This window comes from Corythoichthys intestinalis, chromosome 17, assembly GCF_030265065.1.
Source record: "Corythoichthys intestinalis isolate RoL2023-P3 chromosome 17, ASM3026506v1, whole genome shotgun sequence".
NCBI lineage: Eukaryota > Metazoa > Chordata > Actinopteri > Syngnathiformes > Syngnathidae > Corythoichthys > Corythoichthys intestinalis.
The window spans coordinates 24088251-24106482 of NC_080411.1; the positions used below are offsets into that span (position 1 = coordinate 24088251).

General features: G+C 38.1%; 1 protein-coding gene across 1 annotated transcript in view; it reads left to right on the forward strand.

Moving 5' to 3' along the window:
* The window catches only part of LOC130905081 (A-kinase anchor protein 2), a 149053-nt gene that overhangs the window by 14521 nt on the left and 116300 nt on the right, over positions 1–18232 (forward strand). The window contains exon 2 of the mRNA XM_057818098.1: positions 10548–10599. Within this exon, the coding sequence (XP_057674081.1) occupies positions 10548–10599 (52 nt within the window). The remainder of the gene's footprint in view (positions 1–10547; positions 10600–18232) is intronic.

An 18232-nucleotide genomic window follows, 5' to 3' on the forward strand; every position in this document is an offset into this window, starting at 1 on the left:
AGAATGACTGAAAAACAGATGTCTTTGGACAGATTTTTTACAGTGAAAAGGGAGCCTGACGAGCCAGAAGATGAGTCTACAACCTCAAAGAAAACAAAGTCTATGCTACTTCCCAATCACTAAAGACCCACAAACTGCGAAGGAGTGGATTCTTGACCCGTATGTGAATAAACCGAGTGATTCAAGCATGAATATCAGCTTGTAGAGATCGCAAATCACGGCGAACTTAAATGTACATTTGAGACAACCATGGAAAATGAATGAATGAATGAAGTCTAACGAGGTTCCAGATTAAAGTCATTTCGGAATACTGTATCCTGACATCGCTAGGAGAGGAGTGGAGTCTTTGTGAAGCGGGCTTCTCTCACTCCCATCTCGGGACCAACTCGTCACAATGAAACAAGCTCAGGCCTCCCACTGATTCAGCAGGTGAGTTGTATTTTTGTCCCGCACATTGCCGGTGTTCGGACAAATTTGGCATGCACGTAACGTTAAAAATGACCACGAATGCAGCGATTCCAAAGTACACACTACAAACTTTCTTTAAAGAAAGGAATATTAACTTACGTTTGCCATGTTAGCTGCACACAACAACTGCATGCAGCTCTCTCACTTAAGGACTTCGCTGTGTCGTTAAGCATTCATTTACGCCATTTTTGTGTTGCACATGTATGTTTATGATGTAAATAGTTTTTTAGCACCATTGGATAACATTGAGTGTCAAACTGAACATAAAAGAGGGCTTTTTTCACCACCACAAAAGCTTTGGGAGCAAAATTTTATAAGGGTGCAAAATTCTACAGAACACCGGTCCGTGAAAAAAAGATCCAAATCACACCAGTCCTTGGTGCAAAAAAGGTTGGGGACCCTGCACTAGAGGACAGTCATGCACTCAGGACAAGTGATTTTCAAAGATTCTGGTATATTTTTGGCCTAGTAGGTTATAGTATAATAATAAGTTCATATAGATGACCTTGTGCTGAGAAAAATATGCTATTGTTTTAAAAAATAAATGAAACAATATAAGGAATTACTCGGTACTTGAGTAGTTTTTTCATCGAATACTTTTTTACTTCTATTTGAGTAAATTATTTGTATGACTACTTTTACTTACTTTTTGTACGTGAGTAATATTATGTGGAAGTAACGCTACTCTGACTTGAGTACAATTTTTGGGTACTCTACCCACCTCTGCTACGGACATATATGTATTTATTTATTTATTTGGTCGAGATGGTGCATGCTAATGAACAATACTTGGCACTCATGCAAGAAACACACCACTCCGCACAAACTAACAAAGATTTTAAAATAAATACATAAATGAAATAAAAAAATTAAAACTTCCAAAAATGAGTACATGGCTGATTTGCTTTCAGCCAGTGTTTTAACTCAGTCATAAAGGTGTTGAAAGTCTGTGTGAAGCATTCTCTGATATTGAGCTGTGTTCCAGATGTTACAGTACAACCTCTGACTGACAGAACCAACTGTCCAAAAGTGGTTTGTCTGCTTCATTGCAAGATTGACTATAAATAAATGAAAGCTGTGATAGTGTCCTGAAAACTGTTGTGTGCACACAGGCGCCATTAGCACCGCCTACTCTAGGTTAAAAATCTCAATCTTAATTTGTTTTTTAAGTATTGATCGTTATTGGATTTTAAGATTATACTAAATGAATACAAGTAAAATGAATAAAAGCAGAAATAAACCTTCACTATGCCCTCGAGAATTGATTGTCATAGTATCTAAATGAGTGCCTTATAAAAGGTTCAAACCTGTCTGGCACTCGGATTTATTGACCAGGCCATTCATTTAGAAACTGCAAATCAGTTTTAGAGAGCACATAACGATGATTTCATTTTCATTCATTTCATTATTTATTTCAGACCATGACTGTCCTTGTCAAGACAGCAAATATACAGCTCATATTTGACAAAAAGAGCAGCAAAACAAATTAAGCAACATTGCAACATCAACTACGCGCCTGAAAAGGGGCGGGAAGAAGATCATGTATTTAATCCCACCCCTATTCTCATCTAATTGAGAACAAAAAAAAATCTTGCTACTTCCTTCCAAAATGGAGGCAACTAAAAATTCAGTTAAATAATTTTGTACATACAGTAGATATGGCGGAAAACACTAAGGTGACTTGAAGTTCCGCTCTGAGACCCCCAATTTGACCAATTTCAAAATTGTCCTATATGCATGTGTGATACTGTACATCATTGGAAAGCTTAAAATCTCTATTTTCTTGGGGAAGAAAAATTTGAACAGGATGGCATTTAAAAAAAAAAATTAAACAGCTAAACCCTAACTGGCGGCGAGAGCACGCAAGAGCAGAATTAAAGACGCCATGATTTTAACGAGATATTATCGCGCACTTACCTGGTTTTGATCCAAAAACTCCATGTATCATCTAGCGTCAAGACACAGATGTGTGGCCACAGCTGGATTTTTGGGAGATTTGGGTGAAACATGGTAATATAACAAGGGTCGCGATGCAGAAATCGCAGACATCAAGGAGTGGTCGAGATGTTCTTTTTCATATATTTAACCTCTTAAAGGTTTTTGTTTATTTCTTTGTTTGAATCGATTATTTATCGTCTAACATATTGGGGAAAATGCGACAGTAACAAAAAAAATTCAATTAATTGATAGTTATGAGGAAGATATTTGTGACTTTTTTACAGACGCCATTTTTTTCATTGTGACGTAATTTGTTTAAAAGTTTAAAATATGTGAGTGAATAATTTTTTTTTTTTAAGTCATTTTTTTTTTTTTTTTTTTATGAAATATTAGACATCAATTAATGATTCTGAGATAAAAATTAAGGACATTTTGATTAATAAATATAATTACTTATCTTCTTTTTATGGCTGAGTTGATACAAAAGTGTCTGTAAACAGGGGTTTCCAGGGTAAAAGGGACAAATTGAAAATAGTTCGGGGGCTTAATGCACAATGAATCTGCTACGGCAGCATATACACATATTGTTCTATCAAACACAACAGTTCTTTTGGCTTAAAATACAGCAGTTTATTTTAAAGAGGAGTGCAAGAGCAGAATATGTTTTTTCAGTCTTGTCTGTGTTTTCCGCCATATACATTTTTGTAACCAATTTTGTCCCTTGTGATGAAGTTACCATACCAGTTTCATACCAACATGGTATATGAAAGTAAAACCACACCAACAATGCTAAAGGCCACACACACACAGGACAAACAATTATAAATGACAACAATACCAATACCAACAATAGTAACTGACAATATACCAGCAATGGTAAGAAACAACCTGCACACATTACAAGACAGATTATTAATGTAATTAAAACTTTATATCAGAATACTGTGACAAGAGAATACATTTGTATAACCGTGTAAATCTGTAGATAGTTTGGCATTGCTTTTGTTGCATTTCCAGATTATTCCAAAATTTTACTTCACACACAGACACACAAAAACCTTTACAAGTTGTTCGAATTTTTGGTATTGTAAAGTCTCCATATCCTCTTAAGTTGTGAGTTCGCTCTTTAATTGTGAAAAAGTTTTGCAAATTAATTGGTAATAATTTGTTGAATGCTTTATAGAGAATAACTGATGTATTATACGCAGTGTTGTTAATAACGGCATTATTTTCTTCAGTAGTGAATAATCTAATTAATTACTTTTCTCATCTTGGCAATGCCGTTACCATCACTGAGGTGGGAAAGGTGTGCGTTACTATGCGTTACGATGTTGGTTGACTGACGCGATAAAAGTCTGGGAAAAGACAGACTCACGGAGACGAGAGAGCAGAGCAGGAGCAGGGAGGAGGCAAGGGAGTGTGACGCCGTTGCAAATGCGATGCTACAATGCTTGGTGGCTAAAATAATACCTGACTGTAGCCGATAGCCTACAAACTATGTCCACATGATGCTTCGGTAGATATCACATATATACAGAACTAGATGCAAATGACAGACACGGCGGCATTAGCAGCATATATAATAAAGAACTAGATGCGTAAGTAAACAGCCGGCATCTTAAAGCAGTAGACTTCTCATGAAGGCTCTGTTGTAGAGAACCTTCCTAGCGAACCTAAGTCACTTTTTATCTAAAATGCTCCTAAATCGGCAAAATTTAACTTAAATCTATCTTTAAATGTCGAAACTTACACATGTCGAAAATAGACATAATGGAACTAATGCAATAACGGGCGCAATTTTAACAACTTTAACGGTTGATTCACAACATTAAATGACTTCCACACATAGCAAAGGTTATTATCTAGTTTTCGCAATATCCACAATACCCCTGTGTCTAGTTAAGTTTAGGGTAAAGAATTAGGCTGGGGCCAATTGTCCCAAAAACCCTTTAAACTTCAGATTGTTTGACCTGTTTTTTTTTGGTTTTTGTTTTTTAGAAAAAAAAAACAAAAACATGAAATCTACCACCAGTTACTTTGTCAAGTAACTAATTACTCTTACATTCAGGTAACTGAGTTAATAACGCAATTAGTTTTTGGGAGAAGTAATTTGTAACTGTAATTAATTAGTTTTGTAAAGTAAGATTAACAACACTGTACGTACTTCACAAGATCGTTAAATTTTACCAGCTTTGAGTGAATAAACAAGTTGTGTGTGTTCTCCAAAAACCTTACTTTATGGATCATCGTCATGGCATGTTTTTTTAAGGTGACTAAAGGTTAATCGTGCTCTGATATGTGTTTCCCCAGACTTCAACTCAATATGAGAAGTATGGGTGAACCAAAGTGCAGTATAAAGTGCGGAGTGCGTTCTCGTCAAGATGTTGTTTAACTTTCATCCTGATGATGACTACTAATGAGGGTGTTGCATCTGGAATTATTTGTGCACACACTATTCTTGTTTTCCAACACATTCTTTTGGAGAAAAAGGACAGCGTGTTTATTATGAAACACAGTATGTGTAATTTATTCTAGCATAAAGTGTACTAGCAATTAGATGATGAAAAACTGATGACCCTGATCTATCGGTGAAACGCTGAAACATGAGTACCCATGTTGAAAGACTGGTCTTCGTTTGAAGACCTCAAAGAGACAGTTTCTCTTGATGGTCACTACAGAGGTACAATTACAGCATGCACTGATGTCTCTTGTGATGTCCATCTTTTTTCATGCTTGTTGAAGGAATTGTTCCACAACATAAAATTTTGCCTGATAGCAGTTAAAACCCAACAACTGAACAAGGTTTTGCAAAACTTTTGGGAAATATTAAATTTGGTCGAGTCTGGAATATAAAGATTTTGACACTGTAATCTCTAATCTCATTAGAATACATGTAAATTAATATTTTACCTCATTCTTGGCGCATTGACTAGTACTTTTATTCTCAACACACAGCATATGAAACATATTGTGTATAGTCGTCCATCTTTACAAGCAAAGAGTGAGTGAAAAAAATGAGTGAAGTGGGATTTAGTTTCCTCAACAAATAAATCCTTTAGACAAGTTTCCGAGGTATAGTGGGGCAAATAAGTATTTAGTCAACCACCAATTGTGCAAGTTCTCCTACTTGAAAAGATTAGAGAGGCCTGTAATTCTCAACATAGGTAAACCTCAACCATGAAAGACGGAATGTGGGGGAAAAACAGAAAATCACATTGTTTGATTTTTAAAGAATTTATTTCCAAATTAGACTGGAAAATAAGTATAATAGAGAGGCCAGTCTCCAGATCTCAACCCCATAGAAAATCTGTGGAGGGAGTTGAAAGTCAGTGTTGCCCAATGACAGCCCCAAAACATCACTGCTCTAGAGGAGATCTGCATGGAGGAATGGGCCAAAATACCAGGAACAGTGTGTGAAAAGCTAGTGAAGAGTTACAGAAAACGTTTGGCCTCCATTATTGCCAACAAAGGGTACATAACAAAGTACTGAGATGAACTTTTGGTATTGACCAAATACTTATTTTCCACCATGATTTGTAAATAAATTCTTTAAAAATCAAACAATGTGATTTTCTAGTTTTTTTTTTTCCACATTCTGTCTCTCATGGTTGAGGTTTACCCATGTTGACAATTACAGGCCTCTCTAATATTTTCAAGTGGAAGAACTTGCACAATTAGTGGTTGACTAAATACTTATTTGCCCCACTGTACTTCCGCTTTATTTCCTTATGTCTCCAAGCAATTTCTGTTTTAGAATGTCTCCATCTAAAACACAGTGGAGCTGGAGTAACATTACTCATCAAAGTTCCTTAAAAAAAAAAACAATTTGGAAATACTGCATCCATCTGCCATCATCACGACAGGGCAGGACAACATGTTCATGAAGGCAGATGTGGAACCAAGCTCGTGCCACCATAAAGACAGGGTGTTTTTGTTGCAATGTTACCACTGCGTTATGGAAGGTATGTTCTTCCTATCCCTGCATTTTCATGTGTCCGGTGCTCAAATAATAGGAAAGCTAAACTCTTGCGCATGAAGCGACTTTGAAATTGTTATTACGATGATGATTGTACGTAATTATGATGATCTTTAAAATTTACTACAACTACTGTATCTGCTGCTAGCCTGTTGCTTATCAGCACGTGTAGCATAGCACAATTAAATCGACGCATAAATGCGAGTGTTACAAGTTTGTTTGTTTTTTACAGGTGGAAAACGCTGTCAGGCAAGGGAAGATAAGTTGATGTGCCTCACAGAAACACTTACTGTACGTTGATGGACATATATTAAGATTACGTCATTCCACCCGGGGTCGGCTGAAAGGCTGGGGATGTAGGCGGTGGCTCGCCTGGCTGCAGATGGTCAGCTCGATCCCGGATCCAACTACGAGCTTTTTAACTGCAGCAGCTTTAAGATACGCTATTGGAGTTTGAATTACCGAGGACAGCGGGAGAAAGCCCGTCTGGAGGCCGTAATGTCGGGTGAAAGTTTGTCGAGACTACAGAGCTCTGCTGTCTGATATCACATTCTCGGGTGCTTTTTTTCCATTAATTTTATAAATTGTGATTTATTGACCTATTTTGCACATGCACCAATCATTTAGGGCTGTCAAATTTATCGCGTTAACGGGGGTAATTATTATTTTTTAATTAATCACGTTAAAATATTTGATGCAATTAACGCATGCTCAGAATGACACGTTCACAGTGTTGTCAGTAACGCGTTACTAAGCAACGCGTTACTGTAATCTGATTACTTTCTTTCAGTAACGAGGAATCTAACGCGTTAGTTTTTCCAAGCCAGTAATCTGATTAAAGTTAGTTTCCTCAGTAACTGTGCGTTACTATTTTGTTTTAGGCTCGTACTGTATGTAGAATGAAGAATACTGTAGTCATGTCCGAAGAGCATTTGAATAGAAAATACCACATTTGAGTTTGGGAGTGACATCACATCTCACGTTTTCTCATCGGAAAAAAACGGGTCACGTGCAGTACAATGCTGTATGCGCGCCGTCTGCCACATAGCCTGGCTATCAGGATGCTAACAGTAAAGGAGCCGGAGAGATACAACAAACGCCTACATTTGCTCACTGGAGATAAAGCCATTACTTCACATATCCGTCCAGTAAAGATGACAAAAATATCTCCGTGCGTTGCAAACTCTGCGCTGGCTCAGATGGACTGTCGACCGCTAGATATTCGACATCCAATTCAACAAGGAAGCACTTGGAATTACAGCAAAACGCGTCGCGAAAAAAACTCAAAACAAGACGACAGGTGACGAGACAGCCAGCAACTAGCCTTTATAATATATGTAATTATGTACATTTTATAGTTAGAGTTTGTAATCGTAGGCGGAGTTTTACATTTGTGGGACTGGGGGGAGAAGCATGTTGAAGACTGAAACGAAAGTCAAAAGTTTGGACATACTTCATAATTTTTGCGTTTTATATATTTTCACTGCTATTGTAAATTCTCACTGAAGACATCAAAACTATGAACGAAAATGTGGAATGGCAAAAAAAGTGAAATAACTGAAAACAGGTTTTGTATTCTACATTCTTCAAAGTATCCACCTTTGAGGTGTCTCCAAACTTTTGGCCAATACTGTACAGTATATATATATATAAACACACACACATCTTGATACTGTTCGAGTTCAATCAGCTGTTAAAGTTGTTGTTGGTAGCGTTTGAAAGCTTAGGTTTAAAGAAATTCTAAATATCCATCTTGCCTCCTCTGGTGTAGTTTTGGCTAAGCAAAGCAACGGATCGTCTCAAGGTGCTAGTCACATGATCTGTTCGAAAAATGATTTTGACCCATTATGAAAACTGTACGTTGTAGGAATTTTTTTAAATTCCTAATTTTTTGTTGTTTTATTGCTTTACAACTTTTATAGACAACATTTTAATGGCTACGTCTTTATTTCAAAAGGGAAGTTCAGAATTTTTTACATTGGGCTTCATCTTGGAGTTAGCGGGGATTTAATTAGTCGTTGGACTTTATTTAAACAAATTTCGTGCAGTTTGTCAGTTATTTGTTAGTTTTAAGGCTCCGGGATGGCTAAGCTAGGGCGAGTCAATGGTGGTTGAAATCAACTCCATCGACTAATTAAACCCCCGCTAACTCAAAGATTAAGCCTTATGTGAAAAACTCAATTACACGTGATGAAATTTTTCTGTTATTTTTATGTTGAGGCCGCAAAAGGAGAAAAATTGGTAAAAAGTAACTGATAAGTTACTTTTAAAGTAACTTAGTTACTTTGATAATGAAGTAATCAGTAAAGTAACTAGATTACTTTTTTGAGGTGTAATCAGTAATCAGTAATTAAATTACTTTTTTAAGTAATCCGTGACAACACTGCCCGTTCATGCGTTGCCTCAAACAGTTTACAATAACACCGTTTTAGCACATTGAGAGCAAAAAGGCAGAGAAATGTGAGTGGACACAGGCATTCATTGGACCGCACCTTTTATTGGCTTAAGCTTTGGCAACTCTTTCACAACAAGTATAAGTATTGTAGCAAACGACGTGGGGAAGAATGACAGGAGACGATCTTTTTCTTAACACGCTTAATTGATGACAACGCAGAACATACTGTTTACCATTTGCAGCCACCCCTGACAGTCATGGTTGCCCAACTTCCCATCATGCATTTGGGCGGAACATTTAAGTCGCTACAGTATCATTTAGTGAAAGCACAACAAAAATAATATTCCTATCTTTCACAGGACTACAAGTCTACTACAAGAACTACAAGTCTTTCTATCCGTAGATCACTTTAACTGAAAGAACGTTAATACTGTTAATGCCATCTTGTGGATTTATTGTTATAATAAACAAATACAGTACTTATGTACAGTATGTGGAATGTTTATGTCCGTCTTGTTTTATCTTTCCATTCCAACAATAATTTACAGAAAATATTTTAGAGATGATTTAAATTTCGCTTAATTACGATTCATTTTTAAGCTGTGATTAACTCGATTAAAAATTTTAATCGTTTGACAGCCCTAAAACAAGAAATGGAATTATGTTGTCCAAATGTTTTATTGCGATCAATATCTGCAATAAAAAAGAATGACATACTATTTTTGTTTTTATGTACATACCTTGTAGTATTTCCTTGTCACAACAAAATCCGTCTCAGCCTTTCTGCATTTGGTAAATATAATATAATTTCATCTCATTTTGGTCACTCAAGTGGCCGGAGAATCAGTCTATACCTCACGTCAACACAGGCTGACAGGTTGTTATAATTTTGTCCACGAATAATCAACGACGTGATAAGAACAATAATACAATCTCATCTATGTCTTATCCACGTCTGGCTGAATCCATTTTTGGAGATTCCGTGGGTTCCTCTGGCTTGATTTTGCAGTTTTAACTTCGTCAATACACTGCTAACTTCAACCGCAACTCATGAGGTTTTTTTCTTAACCGGAAGTTGGAAGCAGAAATTTTCCAAGATGGCGCCGCCCATATTTCGCTCAGGAAACTTGTCTATAGGTCAAAATCACTCAAGTCAATAAAAGCAGAAATGATACCTTGTACACAATGGAAATGATATTTTAAACCAAAAACAGCAGTGGATGATGCTTTACATGCTAAATGATGCGCACAACTGATGTATTGGTCCAGTATGGGTTTAGACTGAAAGTAAAAGTACGTAATGTAAAAGAAAAACTTTCCCCCCAAATTCTGTTTACTTAAGTTTTTGTGTTATTCCTTGTCCTGCTCCCTCAAGTCTCACCCTGTCCCAAATGCTGTCACTTCCCTCCCTCTCCTTCAGCTGCTCCTCCCAGCTGTTTAATCACACATGGCTCTTGCCTAAAAAAGAGAGAGGGAGGGAAGCAGGGGCGAATGGGAGGAGAAACTGCAGGCCAAAAGAAAGAGTGACTGATTGCAACAGAGAGTGGGAGACTCATGAGTAGCGAATAAGAGATCTTGGCTTGCTCTCCTCTGCCTGTTGGATTATTCCTGAGGAAGGACCTCATCTGGATACCTTCTGTGCCCTCTCTGCTCTCCCTTCTGACCCTCCATCAGTCTCTCACATATAGGATCCAAGCTTTCCCTGAAGTCTCACCTCTTGTTTTCCTTTCACCCATCCCGCCTCCCCTTTCCCCTGCTTTCCCCTCTCAGGATGTCGTGTGAGGAGGCTCAGCTTCACAAAGAGAGGCTGCAGGCTTTGGCGGTAAGTCAAATGGTCTTCAAACTCTCTCCACTCACCTTTTGTGTGACCTTGGTCATCTGTCTGTCTACCTTTGATTGGCTCAAACTCATAGACAGATGAATCACTTCTCATCTACCTGTGTACACTGTATGCACCTTTGAAGTCTTAGAGCTTCTGTCACGAGCCCGTCTCATCTACTGCTACGTTTATTCCTGTTTCATCTGGCTTAGTTAATGCAATCATCATCAATCACCATTAATAACAGAGAAGTGCGTGTGTGTATGTGCATATATTTGTTTGAAGTAATCGAGATGGTATCTTTACAAAAAAAAAAAATGGCATTAAGTAAGCAGCATTTGGTAGAGGTTTCAATGAAAATATATAGACAGTACTGACGCAGTGATGATAACTTTATGCAGTAAGTCCAATAAGGTTTTATAGATGCAATGACATATTTATTATGACATACTAGATAATAACTGATGTTATCAGCCAACACTGTACTTACTATAAGTTGTACAAGCACAATCCTGTAATGTTTAAGCAGTCTAGTATGTTTGTGTCTAAGAGTAAAATATGTTCCCTAGCAATGGCTAACAGACACGTGGGAAAAACATCATCAGAGCAAATAAAGAACTTTACAATGATATCTGCATTTTCAAAGGCTATTGGCTAATTTAGCCACTTGATTATATTAAGGACAGGCTGTTATGTAAAATTAGGGTGATCAGAGATCCTCTTTTGCCCGGACATGTCCACTTTTCACACCCTGTCCGGGGAGTCCGGCAGGGTTTTATAAATTCATAAAAATGTCTGGTTTTCATTATTTTTTACGGGACCAATTAGCGTACATTGAAATTGACTGATGCTTTGCACAGAATACAACGGTACTGTGCTGCCTGTGACGTGTTCCCAGATAACCTGCCCAGTTGTTATGACTTGTTTTATGATAAATACATACATAATTAAATGCTCATGTAACCAAAAGAGTAATTAAGTTGAAAACACCTTTATTCTACTTTGGATACAAATTTGCGCATGCGTGAGCATTCACAGACTGGCTTTGTATTTACCTTCGTCACGACAAGAGCTCACAGGCTATCGGTACTTACACTTGCTAAACTTATCTTTCAGCAACTGTTGACTTCTGTCGGAGCTTTGTATTGGTGTCATTTGTAAAATCTCGTTTGGTGTTGCATTGTTCCGCTGCCTATTATAAACTTTTATGGCAATGTTTGATTTTGCCTCGGCTACTGGTGTTCGCTGATAAGGGTAACTGTCAGTGAGCTAAGCCACGCTGGGTATTATGGGAAATGTAGTTTTGAACTGCTGCGTAAGGAAACTTGCTGGTTGAATCGTTTGTCAGTTTATTTAGGTTATTGTTTTTGTGCAATCTCGAACATTGAATCAGAATAACAATTGAGTTGGAATAACAATTTGTCAACGACAATTGTCGTAATAGAAATTTATAAAAATGTTTAGTGGGCACATAGCCTACGGTGTGTGTGTATTGAATGGACTACATTTGCATGGGTCTGCATTATATTATTATTATTATTATTATTATTATGATTATTTAAGCATTTTTTTATTTATTTGCATTTTTATTGTTCGATTATTTTTTTGGGAATAATACATTCTGTTGAGTAACCTCTGATAATTTGAATTTGTGTCTTTGTTACTATACTATATGGCTATAATTTTTTTTTTTTTTTTAACTAATTTTTCTATCCAGACGGAGGAGGCATGCTATAAATATATCAAAGTGATATAGGCATCTTTGAGTGAACTTCGAGTAAAATTCAAGTACGTTTCTCAAGGCCGGGCCAAGTGTCCTCTTTTTTGGAAATCAAAATATGGTCACCTTATGTAAAATGTTTCCGTGAAAATACACAAATAATTGATTTTTTGTCGTTCTGAAATCATGTATTAAAGATTCTGGAGCCAATGGAAATTGCTGATTGATTGATTGGTTGATTGGTTTGTTGGTTGGTTGGTTGGTTGATTGGTTGGTTGGTTGGTTGGTTGGTTGGTTGGTTGGTTGGTTGGTTGGTTGGTTGGTTGGTTGGTTGGTTGGTTGGTTGGTTGGTTGGTTGGTTGGTTGGTTGATTGATTGATTGATTGATTGATTGATTGATTGATTGATTGATTGATTGATTGATTGATTGATTGATTGATTGATTGATTGATTGATTGATTCAGGATTTTTACTCTTCACATGTTGTGCAATCAAGGACAACGCCATCAGGGGAAAACTTGGAATATCTGCTGATAGGACTTTGGAGCAAGAGTCAGACCTGGGTTCCCTGTGTGTGACTAAATTTGACGCCAGCAATAACCAAAGCTTACAACACACACTCAAAGAGGCACAGGAAAACACACATTCCCATAACATACAAGCAAAAGGAGCAGCTGCAGATGGAGAAACTATTTTAGCTGCATTGAAACATGGCAACCATACCAAGCCTCATTTATGTCCACCAGCTTGGCACGTTAAAAAAACAAGTGGAAATTTCCCATTGGAAAAGAAGGCCACAAATCTTGTAGTTTTATACTTTGGAGTGATGCACTTGGCCAAGAAAAATGAACCGTTTTTTGCAAAGCATGCAGATTATGGTGGCAGCTGTTGTAAACTTTCCCCTACAAAGAATTGTGCTATGTAGTCATAGTTAAAATATCCTATTTGAGGTTCTACTTGCGGAGCCAAAAGATGTGGTATAGAGAAAATTCTGCCGTTAGCTGCACGTAAATCGTTTGAGCCAGTGTGTCTTTTCTCCCAAAGACAATAACAGCACTAATGGTTCTCAAGCAAACTCACCAGAGGGTTACTATTACACTGCTGACAATTCTCAGAGGTCGCTAAGCACTTATGAAGCATTGCAGGTCTAATGTAAATACAGGAGCCAATCAAGTACCAGTGGAGAGTTAATAATAATAAACTGTCACTAAGCCCCTTTGCATACTGGAATTTAAAAAACGTTCAACAGTATGTGCATTGAGTGGTTACCTAATATGTTATGTTTCTATCTTTAAAAAAAAAATCTTTTGTTTGAATAAGGATCAGCGCACACTCATCGGGAGCTTAACAGTATTAGTGCTCACCAGCTGACGAGTCGGTGATTGCGTCAATAATTCATGGTTTAAAATTTAATTATCTTTCACATCAGTGTCTGTTTCCATCACTGCTTTAGCCAGGTGGAAGACTGACTCATAGAGGCACCAATCCCCTCTCTATTGAATTTTTTTATTACTCAAAATGTACATATATCCGGCTCCGACTCAATATGTTTATAAAGTTTATAATTCATCATGAATCCATCCATTGAGTAGTGCTAATCCTGTTCTAGTGAGTGAGCTGTACACCATGGAGTGGTCACATGTCAAACACAGGGTGCATAAACAGACAACTGTCAAAATCACAATCCCATCTAAAAGGCTAGGTTCAGACCTACCACAGGTCTTAATGCATGAATCCGATTTTTTCGTGTTTTTCTGACTCAAGTGAGGCATTAAGTTGACGGTTGAATGGGACAAGTCACATAGAAGTGGACCATTTCAAATCCGATCTGGGTCACTTTCATTTGTGGTTTAAATCCGATCTGGGCCACATTTTTTCAGAATGTGGCGGCGGTCTGAACTGTCAAGTCTCCCAAAATGGAATTCATGCAGCAATTACATCCGCAAAGAGAGCAGCAGGCATGATGGCAGCTATAGCTGTGCATTGGCATTAGCGCCTAGCTTGAATTTGGCTTTTATGCAGAGGTGGGCTTGACCATAGTCATTAAAAAAAAAAAAAAAAAAAAAGAAAAAGATAATAAGGCTTATGTGTGTGCAACACGCATGCACAGTGTCACGTTCTGCTCCTGGTCAGATTTTGTGTTGTTGCAGAGCTAGCTGTGGGGGCGCCACCGACGTCGCACCTGCAGATAATCAGTGCTCGTCAACAATAATATAAAGACGCAGGCGATCCACTGGAAGGACACCGAGATATTTTCCTTGCTGGTCGCCATTCGACATCCTTGTATTCGAGTAGCATGTTATTTTTGTAATTTCGCTCCGGCCGTGGGTTTTAGTCGCCTGTCACTTTAGTTTTGTATGCCTCTACCTTGTGCAGGTACGTGAGTGTATTTTAGTTGTTTTATTGGCTCTTTGCCTACCACCTTGGTTTACCCTCGCGTTTGTATAATGATCACCGTTGACCTCCAGTCACGGACCCGTTTTGTTATTTCACCTTTTTGCCGCGATCGCGTGTGTTTTTGTTTTGTATTTAATAAACACTTGTCCGCTCCCCTCAGTCGTTTTTTGTCTGTTGTGAGTCCAACCTTGTTTCCGTGTTCGCGGACCCTGACACACAGTGCACGCATGCGTTCTATCAGTCCATATAAACTTTGAAGATTAGACTAAACGGGGATTATCAATGTGTTATTTGTGTCCTCTTTTTGAAAATCAAAATGTTATCACACTGGAATGACATACAGCCAGCATGTGTAGTCATTTGTTTTGCCTGAGGGAGTCTTCGGAAGGAACCAGCTGATGGTTCGATTAGTCTTTCGCCTCTATACCCAGGTCGGACGACCGATTTGCACGTCAGGACCGCTATTAATGCCTCTGTGTATGCGGGTCAGTTTGCTCAGTGCATGTCGGACTGTGAATTAGTGCGCATGCGTAGTACTTAAACATGCTCAATGGACAAAGGCTATCTGAATGGGCACACCAGATAAACAGATATGAAAAAAAAAATCGGAATTGTGCATTAAGACCTGAAGTATGAACCTAGCCTAAGCCATAGTACGTAGAAACACAGAAAGGCCCAAGCTAGCAGTCAGACTGATGCGAGGAAAATGCACTAACCACGTGAACCACCATGCTGCCAGCCCTTGTCATATTTCATCCATTTTAATAGAGAGCCACAGTGACGTAGCAGACAGCTGCAAGTATAATGTCCACGAACCACGGAAGGAACCTCACATACAGTAGGGTACACTGACAACTGTCTTCACTATTTCATCATTAAAAGACTTTAAAAGCAGGGATGGGCAAACTGATACTCAAGGGTCACAGTGGGTCCTGGTCTTTGTTATAACTGATCCAGCCCATGCAGTTTAACCAATGAGGTGTCCAGGGAAATAAAAAGCACCTGACTGCAATTAACGGATTGCACTTGTAAAACTCCAGATTGGTGAAAAAGTGTCTTCTTAAAGCGTTGCAACGAAAACCCACACACTAGTTTGCCCAGCCATGCTTTAAAGACATCATAATTAGGTCATCTGAAGAAGTTAGTGTTTTGGAGTATACGCCCCAAGATAATACTTGAAAGCTGAACACAACCGCAGAGTAGGACTGGCTAATTTGCTGAAGGGTTTCCAGTTCATATCTCACAAGCTTTGATTGCATGGAAAAATAAAATTATGGAAAAGAGTTTCACATTGAAGCTTCCTGCTATTGGCCAGCTACCAGCAGAGGGTATATCCCGCCTCTTGTTTAAAGACAGATGAAATATGGTTGAGCCATAACCCTTACTAGAGCAAGTGCTATCCAAATTAAAACCGTGAACTATATATGTTTTTCACAATTCAAAACAAATTTTCGGTTTCTCAGTAACATGAATGTGACCTCGATTTTGTTATATATATACTGTATATTAAAGAACTCTTTTTGCCTATTGTGCAGCCTACTTAAATCAGCCTGTCTTAAAGGTTCTGTCCCGTGCAAATTAGTGACTGCTCACAAATCTGCTGAACAACTGCAAATTCTCATTATAGTTTTCATACGTGCCATGAAGAATATGGGCAACGCTAGTGGATGTATTTTTGTGGTCTTTTAAGAATAAACATATGACAACAATATGTCCACTTAAATTCAATTAATCCCAGCCATTAAAAACAAAGGAAGGAAACAATGCCAGAAATCTAGAGATGCTCTACTTAGATGAAGCAGATATGCACTTAATGGAAAGATGATTGATGCAAACATTGTTCCAAGTACTTAAGGTTCCATACCATTATGTCCAAGGTTCACAAAGTGCAAGTTACTGGTTAAACCAGTCCCTGAGCTTGCAGCCAAAGCTATTGCAACTCTTAAGCATTTTGAATTTGTAATTACAAGAATAATGCTATTTTGTAAATTAAAAAATACAGCGGTACCGCGACATACGATCGCTTTGACACACGATCTTTTCGACATTCGACGTAAGATTTGACTAGCCACCTGTTTTTACATCCGAAGACATGCTCGAATTACGACGACATGACAGCGCCGCAGACGGACGTACGGCGGATTTTCTTGTGAGAGAAATCAACACAGGTTCCAAAATGTTAGTGAAGGTGGTAAAACAAGAAAAAAGGTGACACTTACCATTGAAATAAAGATGGAAATGTAACAAAAATATGAGCGTGGGGTGCGCATCCGTGAACTGGCTCAACAATACAGACGTTGAATGTCGACGATCTCCACGGTCCTCTTTCGACCGCCGTTCGCCAGTCTTTATAAGTTAAGGTGACAATTATTATTGTGGTAACATCGCAAAAGAAATCGACAGCTACTTCAGGTTTTTAATAATTTATTTCAGAGCTCGGGCAACACAACACACCTACTGTCCGCCGCAGTTCACGGTGTTCTCAACAAAACATTAAAAGAGAAAGTAAAATCTCAACCGCACTTCTCCCTCTGTCACGTCAGCTATGCAGTGCATTCATGTATAGCACGTAAAACGCGTCCGCCACATTAGAACCCAATTCATTATATTATTACAGGAATTATTATTGTATTATCCCGGTTTTTATTAATCATTTATTTGTTTTGCTATGTGTAATTGCCATTAGTAAATGTACCAGCAGTATTTATTAAGTACTTACAGTAGTGTAGGTTTTCAGGCTATGGAACGAATTATTGGAATTATAATGTATTCTTATGGAAAAATCCTGCTCGACATACGACCAATTCGACTTACAAACACGGTCCTGGAACGAATTAAATTTATATGTAGAGGTACCACAGTAAAGCTAACTTGTGTTTAAGCACTCACAAGTTGAGAGTTTTATTCAGCACAACAACAGTTATGATGTTTTTGAGGACGCTATTTCAATTCAGTATGTCAAACACACAGAGAAGAATTCCCACCATCAAATCATGTATTCAACCTATCAGAAAGCAGTGGTGATGGTTTCTGTGGTTACTAATTGGTCAGATTAAGTTGATGTCATGCTTTTAAATTTAGGCCTGTAATAGGCATGTTCCTAACATGTAATCATAGTAGTTCGGGAGTAAAGTCTGGCCAAGGTTCCACAAATGATTACATGCGAGCGTATGTGTGTTTGTCATTGTTTTGAAGTTCAACCAATCAATGGTGAGTGCAACAGCTTTCTAATTAGCTGTTGCCTATGGCACAAGAAGAAGCATGGGAGGTCACGCTGCAAATCCACTGCAAAAGTGTGAACACACCGGTCATACTGCTGTCTCTAGGACATGTTTACACAGATGACTTCAGCACAATGGACTTTAAGCTGCCCTCAAACATGCCACAATCATTTTTCCAATGAGAAAGTTGGGAAGATCTGCTGGCTCTGACCACGAAACAGGAACTGCGGTGGATCAAAGTTTTAGATAAAGTAGACAACCTCTGAAAGACTCATATTTAAAATCTTGTAAAAGTAAT